At 46.1% G+C, this 15,873-nt stretch overlaps 1 protein-coding gene across 1 annotated transcript in view; it reads right to left on the bottom strand.

The window, feature by feature from the left end:
* TEDC1 (tubulin epsilon and delta complex 1) overlaps window positions 1-14,537 on the bottom strand; it is a 70,429-nt gene extending 55,892 nt beyond the window's left edge. Inside the window, exons 1-3 of the mRNA XM_058030094.1 lie at window positions 14,358-14,537; window positions 13,340-13,418; window positions 7,455-7,657 (exon numbers count right to left, since the gene is read on the bottom strand). Of these exons, the coding sequence (XP_057886077.1) occupies window positions 7,455-7,657; window positions 13,340-13,418; window positions 14,358-14,537 (462 nt within the window). The remainder of the gene's footprint in view (window positions 1-7,454; window positions 7,658-13,339; window positions 13,419-14,357) is intronic.
* Between the last annotated feature and the right edge of the window lie 1,336 nt (window positions 14,538-15,873).

Raw genomic sequence — 15,873 nt, forward strand, 5'->3', positions numbered from 1 at the left:
CCTGCTGGAACATGGATAAGATGTTTCACCCATGGATAGATGCACTAGGTCAACTCCCTGACACTAATCCTTGAGCAGAGCAACACAAAGCAATTGCCAGCCGAAGCCTCCAGTGCCCATTCCCAGCCCACGGGACTGACTCCAGGTCAAGACAGAAAATATTTACTCACCCACAACTCAGATCTTAACTACTCTCAGCCCACAGCCTGGTATCACAAAGGTGGGTAGGAGCACATTTAGATCCTCACTGCAGGGCTCAGGAAAGGCAAGGCAGTCACATAAATCAAGCCAATAAAGTGCTTCTGCAGCTTTTACTGAGTGCTCGTTCCGAGCCACTCATAATTCAGACATTGGTTTTGATGTGACATAACATATGTTAACTTCTGTAATTACACATCTTTAAACAGAACACAGTTTTTGGTTGTTTTTTTTTTTTTCCTAATTAAACACCATAGCCAGAAATAACAGCATCAGACATGCTTTCTTAATTAATATAGCCATATATCTATCTGCAGGAGGGAAAATGTGAAAAGGAACAATCTGAGCAGATGAATGCAAAAGGGACAGCACTATTTTCATTAATAGCACCATAAACAACACTAAATGGATTTCCTCATAGACAAGACAGGATCCAGATTAGATTTATGCAGGGAAAGATAGATGGTGTAAAAACCCATTCCCAAATGGTGCACATACCAATTAAATCTCCAGATATTTGCATAGAATGTCAGTTTTCCACAAACATGAGTGTTCTCAACATTGAAGTTACGCTCATATCGCATTCAGCAATTAAAATTAAAAAAAAAAAAAGTGAAGTCCTGTGTTTCCTCAAGGCCTTTTAGCTTTTAAATTTCTATGCCTCTTGTAAGAATTACTACTCACAACAGCACTCCCAAGAGCTTACTCTTGGCAAAGAGTGAAAAAGAGAAGGTGCTGAGGGAAGACAGAAAATGTGAACACAGCTCTTACCCATGTTCAAACAAGCCTCTCTGGCAGTAGCCACGGGCCTGAGGCACTAGAGCACATCAGTCCTTTATCCCATCCCTCCCCACTCATTTGGGAGGCTGTTTAAGAGCTCTGCAATACAGCAAAAGCACGAGGCCTTTCAATGAGCTCGGCAGCGCTGCCTAATCTTTGGAGCTGCAAGGTTTTAAAAAAGAATGTTAAAATCCCAATGCTCACTGCAATATATATTCAGACAGAACATGGAAACTCAACATCCTAAGACCAGCACGTGACAGGGCAGACCTTAACTGGGAGAGCGTTCTGCAAGGCTCATGAAATGCAACACACAGACAATGCCTTGCCCTGCTTTTTTCCCCCTGCCTGCAGCTGTAGTTCCCCTTGCCCATTTGCTCCATGGTGGCAAGAGAGGAGCCCCTGGAGGCAGAAAGATGCAGCTCCCTGCAGCAACAGCACACCTGGAGCTAGGGGAACACAGGGAACAGCACCTGCCCTCCAGGAGAGAGGAGACAGAGCTCTGGGTAAGGGCCTGCCATGCCCCTCTCCACATGCCTGAAGGAAAACTCCTCCTGAGGAAAAAGTGCTTTATTTCAGAGGATTCCCTCAACCTCAGACCCAGGTTGCTGACAGTGGGACACCACAAACAGATGCTGACATTTAACTCCAAAGGCTGCAAAGATGATCAGAACGTACCAAAGGCACTGGCTGCTCCCTGGCACTGGAGGGCAGGAGAGGCACTGAAACGTCTCAAAATCCCTCCTGTTTCCCCAACAGCCCGGGAAGGAGCTCCCTGTGCTGGATTTCAGCAAGTACCAGTGTGACCATGGTAAACCTTCCTAGCAGCACACCAGTCCTCAGCATTTGCTCCTCACACAGCTCAAGGGCCTGTCTGCTGAGCCCCATCCAGAACACGTCAGCTGTAATGTCAAGCTCAAGAAATTCTGCAATTCAGACATTACCAGAGACACAGCAGATTCAATAAATTATAAGCCTTTCTGATCAGTTCAGACTTGTCTTTTACAGTGTTTTACTTTGACATGCTGTCTAGAAAAAAAAAAAAAAACACTTCTTAATTGTGCATTCACTGTGTCAAGCAAAGACAAATGTTGGTAACTGCACATCTTCCAGTGTAGCACAGGAAGAAGGCACCCTGACAAGTTCAAAGTATGCTACAACAGACTTGTCAGCCACACTGGGGTGAGGAAAATTCTGCAGGAGAAACCTCAGGGATGCTGCACCCTCTGCTCAGGTTTAGCAGATGGCTTATAAAAAATGAGTGTTCCTTAGCAGCTACTGAATCCAGCAACAGTAATAGCAGAAAAAGGGCAAAAACATAAATGGTGAGAGTTACTAGGAAGACAGGAGGACAAAGAGAATAGAAGTGTAAGCTGAGGGAATAAGGGAGGAAAACCAAAAAATGAAAGCTGACAGACTAATATAGCCCATAAAGATCTGGAAAGTAATTACGCCTCTGAGTCAGAATCAATAAGGTTAATAAAATTCCCTCCTCTGTCCTCACTGGAATTGATGAAGACATGGGAAAAAATGCAGAAAACTACTTTTCACTGAAACTAGTGCCCAAGGTTTCCTGGTTTTCTACTAGGGGGAGCATCGAGCTGGGCTGCTACTTTAACACTTCCCTCAATAACATGGTTTATGGAACAGCAGTGACTGTCAGGTTTTCTGTGAAAGGAAGGCATTGCAACAAGATTAGACCAAGCATGAGCCTTACACGGTACTGGAAATAGCCAGTGAGCCAAACTAGACCATGACAAGCAAAAGATTAATCAAATTGCAAACCTAAGGGTGAGAAGACATGTTTATCTTCATTTTTGCCCACCAGAAGTAATTAAACTGAATTCATTTTGGCATGCTGGAGACACATGCAGGAATTCCAAGCACAAGAGACATAACAGCTCTATTTGTTTGATTACTACAAATTCACAAAAAGGGGAGGGGCATCCAATTTCACTCAGAGGCCCAGAAGCAGACAGGGGGAATTAGTGGAAACAAGAACCAGTGTTTGTACAACATCTCCTGATGATCATGAGGGATATAACATCACTACACCCATTTAAAAAGCTCAACAGCCTCCACACATAATCAAATTACAGGGCACACAGATTAATTTCAGCTGTAGAAATAAAAGAAGCACAGGCAGTATTCCTGCCTGGAAACAGGAAGAATATTGTGCTCACAAATTACTGCTATTACCTGGGCAAACCATCACAGATTTGGAGAAAGCTGGGGCGGTATCATTGAAATTTAAAATGCGAGGTAAATAAGAATTAGTCAAATATTGAATGTGCTAAAAAGGGAAGTTTATATCAATTATATCCTTCTCAGAGAGAATGAGAACTCCCCAGGTGTGCCTCCCAAGTTCAGCGAAGGAGACAGCTTCAACTACAGGTTTTCAGCTGTGTCTTGTACACTTGGATTTGTTCTGTGTGAATAAGAATCAATAAATGGCATTTGAGAATAATGTGCCAGTACATGATCACCAAAGCAACAGCAGACGTTGAGACATCACAGCAGTGAATATCTGAGATGGAAATTCACAAGGGGTGTCAAAAGCCTTTGAAAACCTTGTCCATCAATTACTGGCCCGGTGCTTTAATGCAATTAACAGGCGAGAATTCCCAAGCAGACACTTCAGTGCATCGATGTGAGCCTCCAATTCAGATTGTTCTCAAGTCTTTATAGATCTAACAGAGTTTGTGATTACTTGTTCTAAAGAGTTGGCCAGGGCAAGGTTTGAACTTTCACTTACTGCCTCTGGAGTCACCAACCTGCTGACAGACGAGCACAGTAAATTCAGAGAACCTGAATAAAGTTTATCATGGATTATGGATCCCAGTTTATCATAGATTATGGGTCCCCTCCTCCTTCTCCTGCTCAGCAACACAGTTTGCTCCTTTAGCTGTTCCCCCTCCCAGTTTATAAATTCACATGGCCAGGGAAGGACCTGCCACAGGCCCCAGGATCCTTTGGCAGCTCTGCCCTGCCAAAAACCACGAGCTGGAGGCGCCCTGAAGGGATCTCTCACCTAACACACAAAAGCAGCCAACCCCCAGAACCACCCCAGGCCACCAACCATGCCTGTCCTTGCCACAGCTACCTCACAGTGAGTTAGTTCTGACTACATTAGCACTACCTCTCACCACCTTTCATCATCTCTGAGTTCATCATTTCAGGAATCACTCAACTCTTGGTTCTGAAAACGGTAAGTACATGCAAAAGTCAGCTTGTGGAAGCTTTTCCCAGCTCAGGTTCAAAAGATTAAGAATTCCATGCAGAGCTTGAGCTCCTTGTCCATCATGTGTCATGAATACCCTTGTACCTCTGAAAATCCTTTAGAGCTGATGGAAGTGTTCAATTTGCAGGGAAAGAAAACAGTGTTGCTAAGGAACTGCAAAGGAAAAAAGGCCAGAGTGTGGTAGCCTGAAATGAAATTATTTAAATTAATTGGCCGTTGATATGTTGGGTATTTGGCACATTATCAGCAATTCAACAGGCTTTGTTTCAAACTTGGGCTGAAAGAACAGTCAGAACATGACTGTACACTTAATTTAGGGATTAGCTCCATTCTCTCTTCTCACACAACAGACCCTGTTCATCTTGGTGGATTTCAGACAAAATTTTAAAAGCAAATCACATGAATATCGGTTTGAACTAAAGCTATGCATACTTTTACTGAGACTCCTTTCATTTTAAATGAAGTCAAAGGGTTCTCTCCAAATTTATTCTCACTGGTAGACCAACAGATGTACTTTTCCAGCAAGTACTGGCTTTTACACTTTGCTCATTTTGGCAGAGATCTCAGCCATGCACAGAACTAAATGCATTTCATGGATTTTTGTTTTGCAACATTTTCACTTCAGGAAAATTGTTTGTAATCATTAAAGATTTCATTCAGTGGAAGATTGTTCAAGTTCTCAACTGAGAATTTCATTTCAATTGTTTTAAAGAGCATTCCCTTCTCTTTCTCCTATTTTTTGAGACAGATCTTTCCTGAGTGAAGGTTTTTTCCTCTTCTTTTACCTTTTTCCTTCACTTTACTGAAATAGAAGAGAGTTAAGACTGCAGAGACTGCACGTCTGGTGTGTTAACTTACAAGATGTCAGGTAGCAAAGTGACGACTTCACCCTCCCCCTCTCTTACTGAGATTTTGGGGTTTTATTGCTGAACACTGGCTGATGAGCAGGCTTTGCCACATGAATAAAAATAACCGAAAATAACCAAATAACAACAGCCAGCAAATACCAATACCTAACAGCAATAAAACTTAACACTTTTATGAAACAAACAAGCAGCAGGTTTTCACCAAGGAGCTGATTCACTGACCAAAATGAGGTGTGTGACCCACCCATCTCCTCCTCACCCACCACTGCCTCCTTGCATCCTTGCCAGTGCATTCCCAGATCTTCATTTGCTTTGCACCTAAAGGCTGAATTTATTGGTTTTGCAATGCCTAGTTGATCAAATAAAAAGTAAGACCTCTCCCTCAAAATTCCATTTGCTTTAACTTTCTTGTGATGCAGAATCACAAAACTCACTAGTCATGCTATAACTATATTCTTTTTTTTTCCCTTGTAAATATCTATTTTTATTGGAGCATCAAAACTGCTGGATGAACACCATACAAGAAATGTTTCCATTAATACAATGAGCTTTACATACACAAGCTAACTCCAACTTCCAGTCTATACAATTTTTGTCTGGTCCATTAAAAAAATATTCAGACTCTCAAGCCTTTCCAAACACTGTTTGGGAGAGTTATGGAGTAAAAACATTTAATATGCATCCCATGCTTTTTGAAAAAACATGAGTACAGCAGATGAGAATTGCAGTGAAAGACACACCAGTATGTGTGGCCATGAGAGATAACATTGTATTACCATAGTTCTTTCATCCCTTTTTGGGAATTGCAAAACTTGAAGCCTTCAGAGAAAATAACACAGGTGCTGCCCCACTCCCTGAATTCATGTCACATTTCACTTGTCACTCTTTTGTAACAGAAATTAAAAAAAAAAAATTAACAAAAAAAAAAAAAAAAAAAAAAAACAAACTGCTACTGCAAATGAAAAACAAGAAAAAGGTAAAAGAGAAGTTGAAAGTAAAAAGTTGTCCAGCAGTGTGTTTTTTTCTGAAATCTCAAGGCACCCTTCACATAAGTAGATGGCACTGCCACTCACAGCTCAGCCTCTTGTGCTTCCTCTTCTGTGCAGCAAATAATTGTAGTGCAGCAAGAGTGGTCCCTTTCCTCAAAATACTTCTTGTAACGTTGTTACAGAAAGGATTCTTTCCCTTGAACTGTTTTCCATTTGTACAAGTGTTTTCTTTCTGAAGACACTGTTTTTATATTGCAGCTTTCCTGCTTTGCTGCCCCCTAAAAAGGCTCCAGAAAACCAGGGGAAAAACATATATAGGTTCAAGAAAGACCACAAGATAATCTTAGACACCACAAGATAATCAGCAGGTAGGGCTTCTGACCTACAAAGTCCTTTGCCAAAAAACTAAGAAATTCTGTGAGCCTGTCATCTTGAAGCAGACTGAGCAGTAATTAGTGTCTGACTAGATGATGGCTACTTCAGAACAGACTTTCTATGTACTAACAGCTTTTACTAACAGAAAAAAACAACATGCTCTAGTGAGTTCTCAAAGGTCATTAGTGACCTCAAGGGCAGGAGCTGCCATTTGAGACCTTGTTGTTTGCAAAAAGTATTATTTGCCTTACCTGCTCTACCCAACAGTGCCAACACAGCCAGCATTCACTGCTAACCTGTTTGCCTGCCCTGCAGAACCACTCACAGCTCAGTCTGGGAGCCCAAGACCCAGAAGCAGAGAGACTGAAGAGATTCACTTACCTCCACAGTGGCCTCACCCACACTGGAAATAGAAATCAGGGAATTCAGGCAGGGTTTGATAAAGAGAAAGAACTGTGGTGGCGTTAAAAGGGGTCCCAGGACGAGGGAAGAGATGAGAATCTTGACTCCATGTTTCAGAAGGCTGATTAATTATTTTATGATATATATTATATTAAAGGAAAATTATATACTAAAACTATACTAAAAGAACAGAAGAAAGGATTTCTTCAGAAAGCTAGAAAGGAAAGGAATGGAATGATAATAAAATCTTGTGACTGACCAGAGAGTCTGAGACAGCTGGACTGTGATTGGCCATTAATTAAAAACAACCACATGGACCAATCAAAGACGCACCTGTTGCATTCCACAGCAGCAGATAATTATTGTGTTTCTTTTTCCTGAGGCTTCTCAGGAGAAAAAACACATAAAATGCGTCTGTGACAAAGAACCCCTAAGCTTTGCACACAGAAAGCTTAGAGAAGGGAAAGGAAACAGGCAGCGGCCATTTTTGAAGCCGCAGTCACTTCCCTGCCAAGGCACCAGGCCAGCACCCACGACACCCCGCTGGTGACACAGCTGCCGTCACTCGTGCACAGGGTGAGGGGGAGGACACAGCATGCTCACCGTGCACACGGAGGTGTGGTCCCCAGTCTGCACTCTGCTGTGGGCCAGCAGCTGCTCCAGGAGGCCGGGGCGGTGCAGCAGCCAGGAGAAGGCCAGCAGCAGCTCCCGGCTGCCCGCGGAGCCATCGGCCGGCAGCCGCTGCAGCTGGGGCCGCCCGTAGCCGCGGTACCACAGAGCCCACTGCACAAACCTCACCTGGGCACCTGGAGGAGGAAAATACCACAGAGTGACCCCCTGCAGCACTGCATGCACCCACCCAGCCCCACGGCGCTGCCTGCCTCCCCAGAGGGCAGCACCGTCACCCAGCCTCAGGAGGGCAGGGGGGACTTGGTCTTTATCAAGGGTCATTGTAGCCTTGAGCTGGAGATGGAAATGGGCTGGATGAGATGCTTGGGCTTCTGTGTGGAATGGCTGAATCTTTATTGTACACGGCTTACTTTTATATGGTGTTAGAAGTACCCTGTTTGAATTTAATTGGATGGCTAATTACTGAAACTCGGTTGGTTGGTTGGTAATGGTTAATGTACATGTTGATCAAATTTTTTTCTTTCCAATAGTTTATATTTTTTCATGGACTCACAGGATAGACTTTTTATTTTTGTAGCTGTGAACTCTTTTCTCATAAGAATAGATTGTTATGTAAACTGATTTTTATTTTTATAATTTTTTTCCTCAGGTTAGTTTAGCCAGAATAGTAAGGTTTGAACCATGTTTTATAAGGCTTTTCTTTTATAAGGTTTTATCTATAAGCAACAATCAACAACTGGTGAAGGACAGGAGGGAAAGGATAAAAGCCTTCGTTATACTGCCCCATTCTGATTGCAGGAACTGCTGCTCAGGGAAGAGAAGAAATTCAAAGTTGGGATCAAGACCCAACTTTGAATTTCCAGGAGGTAATGGCCTCCTGGAAATTAACAAAGGGAACAAAGGCAACTAGCCACCCCCACCACAATGGGACTCCAATTCACCTATTCATTTTTTATGAGTCACCAAGCATGCTATGAATTAGTAAACACTCTGAACCACTCTACTCCTGAACTAAACTGGAATTTAGAGATAGGAGCTTCACAGCCTGCTGCAAATCTCTGAGCGCCAGAGAGCAGAGATAACGCAGCACAGCACATGGGCTATTAAATTCTCAGGAATGCTCTGATCCATATTCCTTCACACCAGCAAATGTTACCTGACAGCTACAAGACAGGCACTGCACGGCTGTAAAATACTGAGGAAACATAGAGAAAGTTATTATTAAAAAAGGCTCTGCCCAATAAACCTTGGCTCTGTACTAAGGCAAAAACAGAATAAAGAACATAATTAGGGGGACCATGAAAACAACACATACTGGCTAAGAACCAACAGCTGTAAAAGGAAGACCTGCTCAGAAAGTTTCTGAAGTTCTCTGAGGGCTACAAGAAGCAAGTGATTAAGGAAGATTCAACCAGTGCAAGACATTTAGACTTCCCACTGGGATTCAGCTTGCACAAAGAAACCAGGGCACTGCAGTGGGGGGAGAGGAAAAGCCTTGGATCAATGACAAGTACCCAGCAGACAAGAACCAGAGGGCAGGAACAAATAGTGGTTTCACATGAGGGCTCTGTGCTAAACAGCTGCTGTTCAAACAACTCAAAATGACACTTAGACAACGTGACAGTGACAGAAAACTTGGTGCTGCTGTGATATTAGTAGTAAAGAATGCAGGCAGATCATGAAGGACTGCAGAACCTTGAGCCTAAGCTTTAAAAAGACAGATAAAAGTATTTTTAGAAAAAATGAAAAATTATGTGCACAAAGAAAGAAATGTTCCTAACTTTACCGACTTACAACATGAGACTGGACCTGGAAGTGCTCTGTGGGCTCAGGAACACCATCTCAGATGGTAAGGTTTTTAATGACAGTATCACAACTGGTTCTGACAGGCATCCAAAGGCAAGCTCAGTGTGAGAAACCTAGCAAGGACACTGAACAGAACACAAGTACCCACTGTGACCCTGTGATTATTTCTTCTCTCCCATTAAGGCTACAGAAAATTTGGAAAGAAATGAAGAGAAAGGACAAGTACAACCACAAGAACAGAACAGCTGCACTGTAAGAAGCGATGAAGTAGGCCAAGAAGAGCAAGAATGGATATGACAAAACTCTTCAAAATCCTGAGTGCTGCGCAATTGGTGAAGAGTGGATGATTTGTTTGCACAACACTCAACACAAGAACTGTGAGCCAACAAAGTTAGCAAGCATGTGAGTCAAAACATGATAAAAGAGATGCTCTTCACACACGCAGCAAAATTCTGAAATTGCTCACTGTGGGACTCCATGGACTCCTAAGAGTCACTCAGGCTCAAGGAGAAACTGGATTCACAGAACAGCAGTTCATGGAAACTTATGAAACACAAACATATCCTCTCTGGATTGCAAAGTCTGAGATGGAAACTGTTGGAGGCTGAAGGAGTATCCCCCATGCCATGAGAGCATCCTTCTGGATTTGCTCTTTTCTTTCCCTTTGACAGCTGTCACAGCTGGGTGGAGCTAGAGGAATCTACAGTTTCATGCAGTTCAGGCATTCCTACAAAGACCTAAATCACTCCATTTGCCCTTTTCACAGACCCTGTAAACAGAACAAGCAGCTTCCCTTCCCCATGTCAGGGTGGCAGAAATGCCTATGGCTTGCTAAAAATCTTACTGCAGATGTGCTCTCCAATCCTTCAAGCACAATAGGAGCATGGAGATATTTCAGATTTTATTTTGATCACTTGTGAACATTCCTACATGAGCAGGATTTTCATGACATCCTTTCCTTTTCTGTGTCCATTTGTCAAGAAAGGAACTGCCATAACAGATAAAGGAAGAAATCCTCCAAAAGGAAGGATGGTCAGTACATGCTTTCCTCCTTTTTCAAAGCAAATAAGCATCACATGCTGCCATCTGCAGTTCAAGGAGCTCCTTAAAAAATCACATATCAAAGTGGAGGAAAGGAGAGCAGGTCAGGTGGCTTTTATTTTCTTCTATCACCATTTCCCTGCTCTGATATATCACTCAGGCCACATCCACCAAGGCAATTCACCGCCTGAATTTCAGGGTTGTTCTGGTCCTTTTTCTCCCTCTGCAACACACTGCTGTCACAGGAGAGGGGAGAGCTGGTGTGCCAGGCAGGAATTGGGAATGAGCAGTCAAGGCATGGATCTGAGGCTCAAGGAGCCTTCCTGTAACCTTAGAGAAGTCCCTTAGTTTTCCCCATCTCCAGAGTGCTCAAGTTAAAATGCAAAAGTATAAATGGCAACAAAAGTATAAATAGCAGTTATGTGAGCACCCAGGACCAAGATGGATTCTCCCATAATGTGTGACCAAGAGAGAGGAAAAAACATCACTCAGGTAGAAAAGACACACCAGGCACCTCTCTGACATCTTCTCATGGCACTAGGATTGGGAAATTTATATTGAAAGACCTTCACAAGGCTCCCAACTAATCCCCTTCTCCACAGATAGTATTTATAAAACTATATTCAGCAAGTAAGACCAAGCTGGGGATGAACCTCAGGGTTCAGCTCACTTAAAACTATACTCTTCCACTCCTGACAAATATTTTCAGTGATTTACAAGATGATATTCAAATAAGAGCTATGCACTAGGCTGGCAGGCTAAAATGGAAAGGAATTACAAACCAAGTACAAGCAGAGACACAGACACATGACTTCATGCACTCAGACAAGGAACACCTGCACAGGCAGTGGTATTATGGGAAACTACTGCTTCAGAAAAACATTTTCTGCTACTTTTGTCAAACAAACAATCTACTGCAGCTCCACACCTCTTTCCCATGCCATAAAAACTGAACAGCAATCCCAGAAAATAAATGTGTCCTCCAACTATCCAAATGCATTTGGCACTGCTACCTGGTGTGGCTGGCAGGTTGTTAACCGAGTCCATCAGCCTCTGGGAAGAACAAGCAGCATGAAGGCACTAATCATGATTTCATCAGCAAGGTTATGCCCAGAGTATTCACACAGCTTACTCTGACTCTCCACTGTCCAGTGGCCCACTGCTGTGACATGTTTAAGGGGCTGGGTTTTACAGCAAGTTTACACCAAAGTTTACAGTTAAGTGCTTTTCACTGTGGGAAGGAAAAATTCTCACAGAACAAGAAACCAGGAGGCAGCAGCAGCAGAATTTTATAACCACTGACTGGTAGGCTTCAGTGGGATTCCTGAACTAGCCCAAGATCAGTGTTTCCTTTTGAAAAATAAAGGATACAAGATCACGGGAGAATGGCTTCTCTTTTCCAGAAAGCTGTTTCTATGCTCACAGTAACCCCGAGACCAAAGGAGTCTTCACAGCCTTCCTCTGGGATCTGGCAACTGCTGCCCTCCTTATTTTAACCAAGGTAATTAAGAGGTTGTACAAAAGAGCAAAGAAAAGCAAAGCTTGATCTGTGGACTAAGGCACTAGACTTGGATTAGAGGAATCTGTTTCAATTCTCTGTTGTGTAACAGGATCCTACATAAACCTGAGAAAGTTATTTAGTGCCTATGCCCAAGGCTTATTTCATTTGCATTAAATACACAAGAGACCAGAGCTGGGGCAGAGAAGAAAAGCAGTAAAGTATCGATTGTGTTCAGAGCAGACAACCCATTCACTTGCCAAGCAAAAGTAATTAGTGTCATTTGAAAAACAGTACAGCTCTCCAGCCCGAATTTCAGCTTTAATCACCAAGTTGTGACTAAAAAGGTTTCTCAGAAAGCAGCTGAGCAGTTCTCAGCAGAACCACACACTGGTACCTCACAATGTACCAGCTGAGGCTGTGTTTGCTGTCCCCAGAGCCAGGAGCCTGCCACGTGCACTTGGAAATTCTGTCCCCAGATGCTACAGGCAATCAGTATGGGAGCAGCCAGGACCCAATAAGGCTGCAATGTGCAGGACCACATCCACAATGCTGTGGGAGACAGTCAATAAACAGACTTGCCATACACAGCAGACTGTGGATGAGTGGAAAAATAAAAACAGCCAAATGAAAAATAGCAGTCCTGCGAGTAACAGGACTTCCTGCTGAGCTACCAGCTGAACTATGCTGGTGGCTTTGCTCTGCATTCCACAATGCTGAACCTTTCTTAATTCCATTTACAGAGCCACCAGGCTCACAGCCAACCAGGGGCTCATGCAGTGCTGTTTAGGGTGTTTTGCTTTCAAGGGCACAAGTGAATATTTAATGGAGTTGGTATGAGGAGACCTTGATTCATCACAATACAATTCTCATACAATGAAAAGGCCCTAGATAGACATGTTTCAAGAGAGAAGGTGGGGAGTAGTGGTACATTTAAGAAGTAAATGGTGTTTCTGCTGCTTTGAGAAGCCAATCTGCATTCAGCTCCTCTCTGAAGCAGTGGCCTTGTCCTTAAAGACATTATTCACAGTCCCCCTAAAATAATCACACACAGTCCATTTCTTGTTTTGTCTAGAACTTCAATCCAAAACATTGCCTTCATGGTTCTCACGTTGCAATTCCTGGCTCTGACACAGGACTGGACAGAAAATGACCAACAGACTCATGGTATGGATGGGAATGGGAAAAGAAGGAACCAAAGGAAAACACCAAATCTACTTCTGTCTTTGCAGATACTGGAAATGCATAACATCACTGCAGAGATTTACCTGCAATAAAATGTCAAAGGGATGCAAGAGCCTGTGGAACATCCCAGTTTCCAGGACAAAGCACATCAAAGAGCAGCAACCTGCCTCACAGCACGTTTCCTCATCACTAAACCTGAGGTGTGGTAAGTTAGGGACACAGGTGTGCAAAACAGAGCACTCACTACAGGGAGAAAGGAGCCAAAGGTGCTACAAAACCAGTCCCAGGACAGATGGAAACTGCAGTCAGCCAGAATGATGTTATTTACCTATGGCATCAGACTCTGTCCAGCTGCCCCCGTGGATCTGCTTCAGAAGCACATACAGCAGCTTCCAGAAGTCCAGGCTCTGCAAAAGAGAGGGGTGGAAGGGGAGATCAGCAGGAAAAATATCTGCCATATTAATTATTTAATCTTAATTAGGCAATTAAGCCCATATCTGAACATCACAGATGGAACAGCATATCTGCTGACCCAGCCAGCAGCACCTGATCAGGCAGGTTCATGTATGTCAATGCTCCTGTTCACGTATGTTCACGTTCCTGCCTGGTGAACACAGAATCTATAGAAAGGAGCACCCAGAAAGAAAAGGGCTAATGTTGTACAGCAACACTCAGCACTCCTGCAGAGAGACCCATGTGTGGAGCAGCCCAAAATCTGCTCTGATACAGCCACATATGGCACAGCTCAGCCGCAGTCAAACAGGCACCTGAACACATCTGACCAGCGCCAAACTCAGAGAGGCATGACAGAATGAGCTGGAACTGGGAATGGTTTCTTGGCTGCACAAGGACAGCATGCTGACAAACTCAAACAGTGATTCTTACGGCTGGAATCTCAGTCAACACTCGTAAAACCCTTAAAATAGCCGAGGAAGGGAGGTACCCTGGGTGCGATCTGGCAGCCTCGGAGGCAAAGCAGCCAGACCCCAGCTGGGTACGGCAAAGGGCAGCAACCCCAGGCGACACCGAGGAGGTGTCGCAGACCAGGGTGAAACACCAAGTTACAGCCACGGTGAAGCACAGCCCTTCCCAGAGCGGCGAGTTTGCTGAGATTCCCTAACACGTGTCAGCTGGGCGGAGAGCGAACCGGGGCCGCACCGAGCCGGGGCCATAGCGAGCCGGGGTCACACCGCGGCCCCTCACGCAGGGCCTGCCCAAGGCTCAGTGCCCGTGGCGCTGCCGTGCAGAGCCGAGCGTGTCCCCGGGCCCCGCCGCACTCGGGGGTCCCGCTGGTCCCCGCTGCCCCGTGCCCCGCAGGGTCTCCGGGCGGAGCGGCCGGCGCTCACCGCCTGCGGCCGATCGAACCTGGCGCGGCGCAGGGTGTCGGGGGCGGGCCGGGCGTGGGGCGGCAGGGCCCGGCACAGCGCCCCGACGGCGGCAGACAGCGCCGGGCCCCGCTGCCGCGGCTCCTCCCGGGGCTGCTGCTGCTGCTGCTCCCGGGGCTGCTGCCGCTGCCGCCCGCGCATCACGCCGCTCCCGCCGCCCCGGGCTCCAGCGGGAGCGCTCTTCCGGGCCGCCCGCCCGCGGCAGCGCCCCCTGGCCGCGGGGAGGGGGCACTGCGGGCGCGCCAGCCCTGCCTCTCGCCCTGCATGTGTCTGCAGCTCCCTGCACGTCCCTGCATCTCCCTGGATGTGTCTGCAACTCCCTGCATCTCCCTGGGTGTGTCTGCATCTCCCTGCATGTCTCTGCACCGCCCTGCATCTCCCTGGATCTCCCTGCATCATCCTCCATCTCCTTGCATGTCCCTGCCTGTCTCTGCATGTCCCTGCATCACCCTGCATGTCCCTGCAGCACCCTGCATGTCCCTGCATCGCCCTGGATGTCTCTGCATGTCCCTGCACCGCCCTGCATCTCCCTGGATGTCTCTGCATCTCCCTGCGTGTTCCTGCATCATCCTCCATCTCCTTGGATGTCCCTGCAACTCTCTGCATGTCCCTGCATTGCCCTGGTTGTCCCTGCATCTCCCTGGATGTCTCTGCACATCCCTGGATGTCCCCGCACCTCCCGGACCGCCGGTGGTCCCGACGCTCCCTCGGCCTGCGCTCATGCCTGGGGGCACAGGACGCTCCCGGGCTGTCACCCACACGTGTCACCCCCACCCCGAGCCATGGACGCGCCTCCTGCCCCGGCAGAAAACACCCGGGAAGCCCTGCGAGCTCCCCCCACCCTTCCTGGCGGTCAGAGCTGCTGCAAAAGCCGGCAGAGCTATGGCAAAAGCTCGGGGACACGGGGAGCAGCGCTGGGCAGCAGCTCTGCGATGTTCCTGCGACATCCCTGTGATATCCCTGCAATATCCCTGCAATATCTCTGCGATATTCCTGCAATATTCCTGCGGTATCCCTGCGATATTCCTGCCTGCCTCCTGCTCAGCAGGCTGTGCTGCAGCCAGCCCGGGTCCCCAGGCATTCAACCCCCGACATGAAGTGATCCCAGTTGCTAATCCTTAGGGACCATGGGGGAGGAGAAACGGAGCTGCTCTGTGGGAGAAGCCTGAGCTCCTGAGAGAAGCCTGGCCGTGGCCAGGGTTCACAGAACCAGAACCTGGCACGGAGATGGATTCCTGCTGTGGGTTAGCAGAGGGAGCACAGCTGGTCCGTGCCAGGGACACGAGTCTGCTTCGCCAGCGCCGCGGGGATCCTGCCCGTGCCTGGGCATGAGACCTGCTGGAAGCCCCCACTGATGGTTTCTTGGCCAGTTCCCCAGCTCATAGCCCATTTAATGTGCTCACTGTGCATCTAGCGTGATGCCTTTACTTTTTTTTCCACCAGTATCTGAACATGAAACAACATGTGAAATTCCTTC

Source organism: Melospiza georgiana, chromosome 9 (assembly GCF_028018845.1).
Source record: "Melospiza georgiana isolate bMelGeo1 chromosome 9, bMelGeo1.pri, whole genome shotgun sequence".
In the NCBI taxonomy this organism is placed as follows: Eukaryota; Metazoa; Chordata; class Aves; order Passeriformes; family Passerellidae; genus Melospiza; species Melospiza georgiana.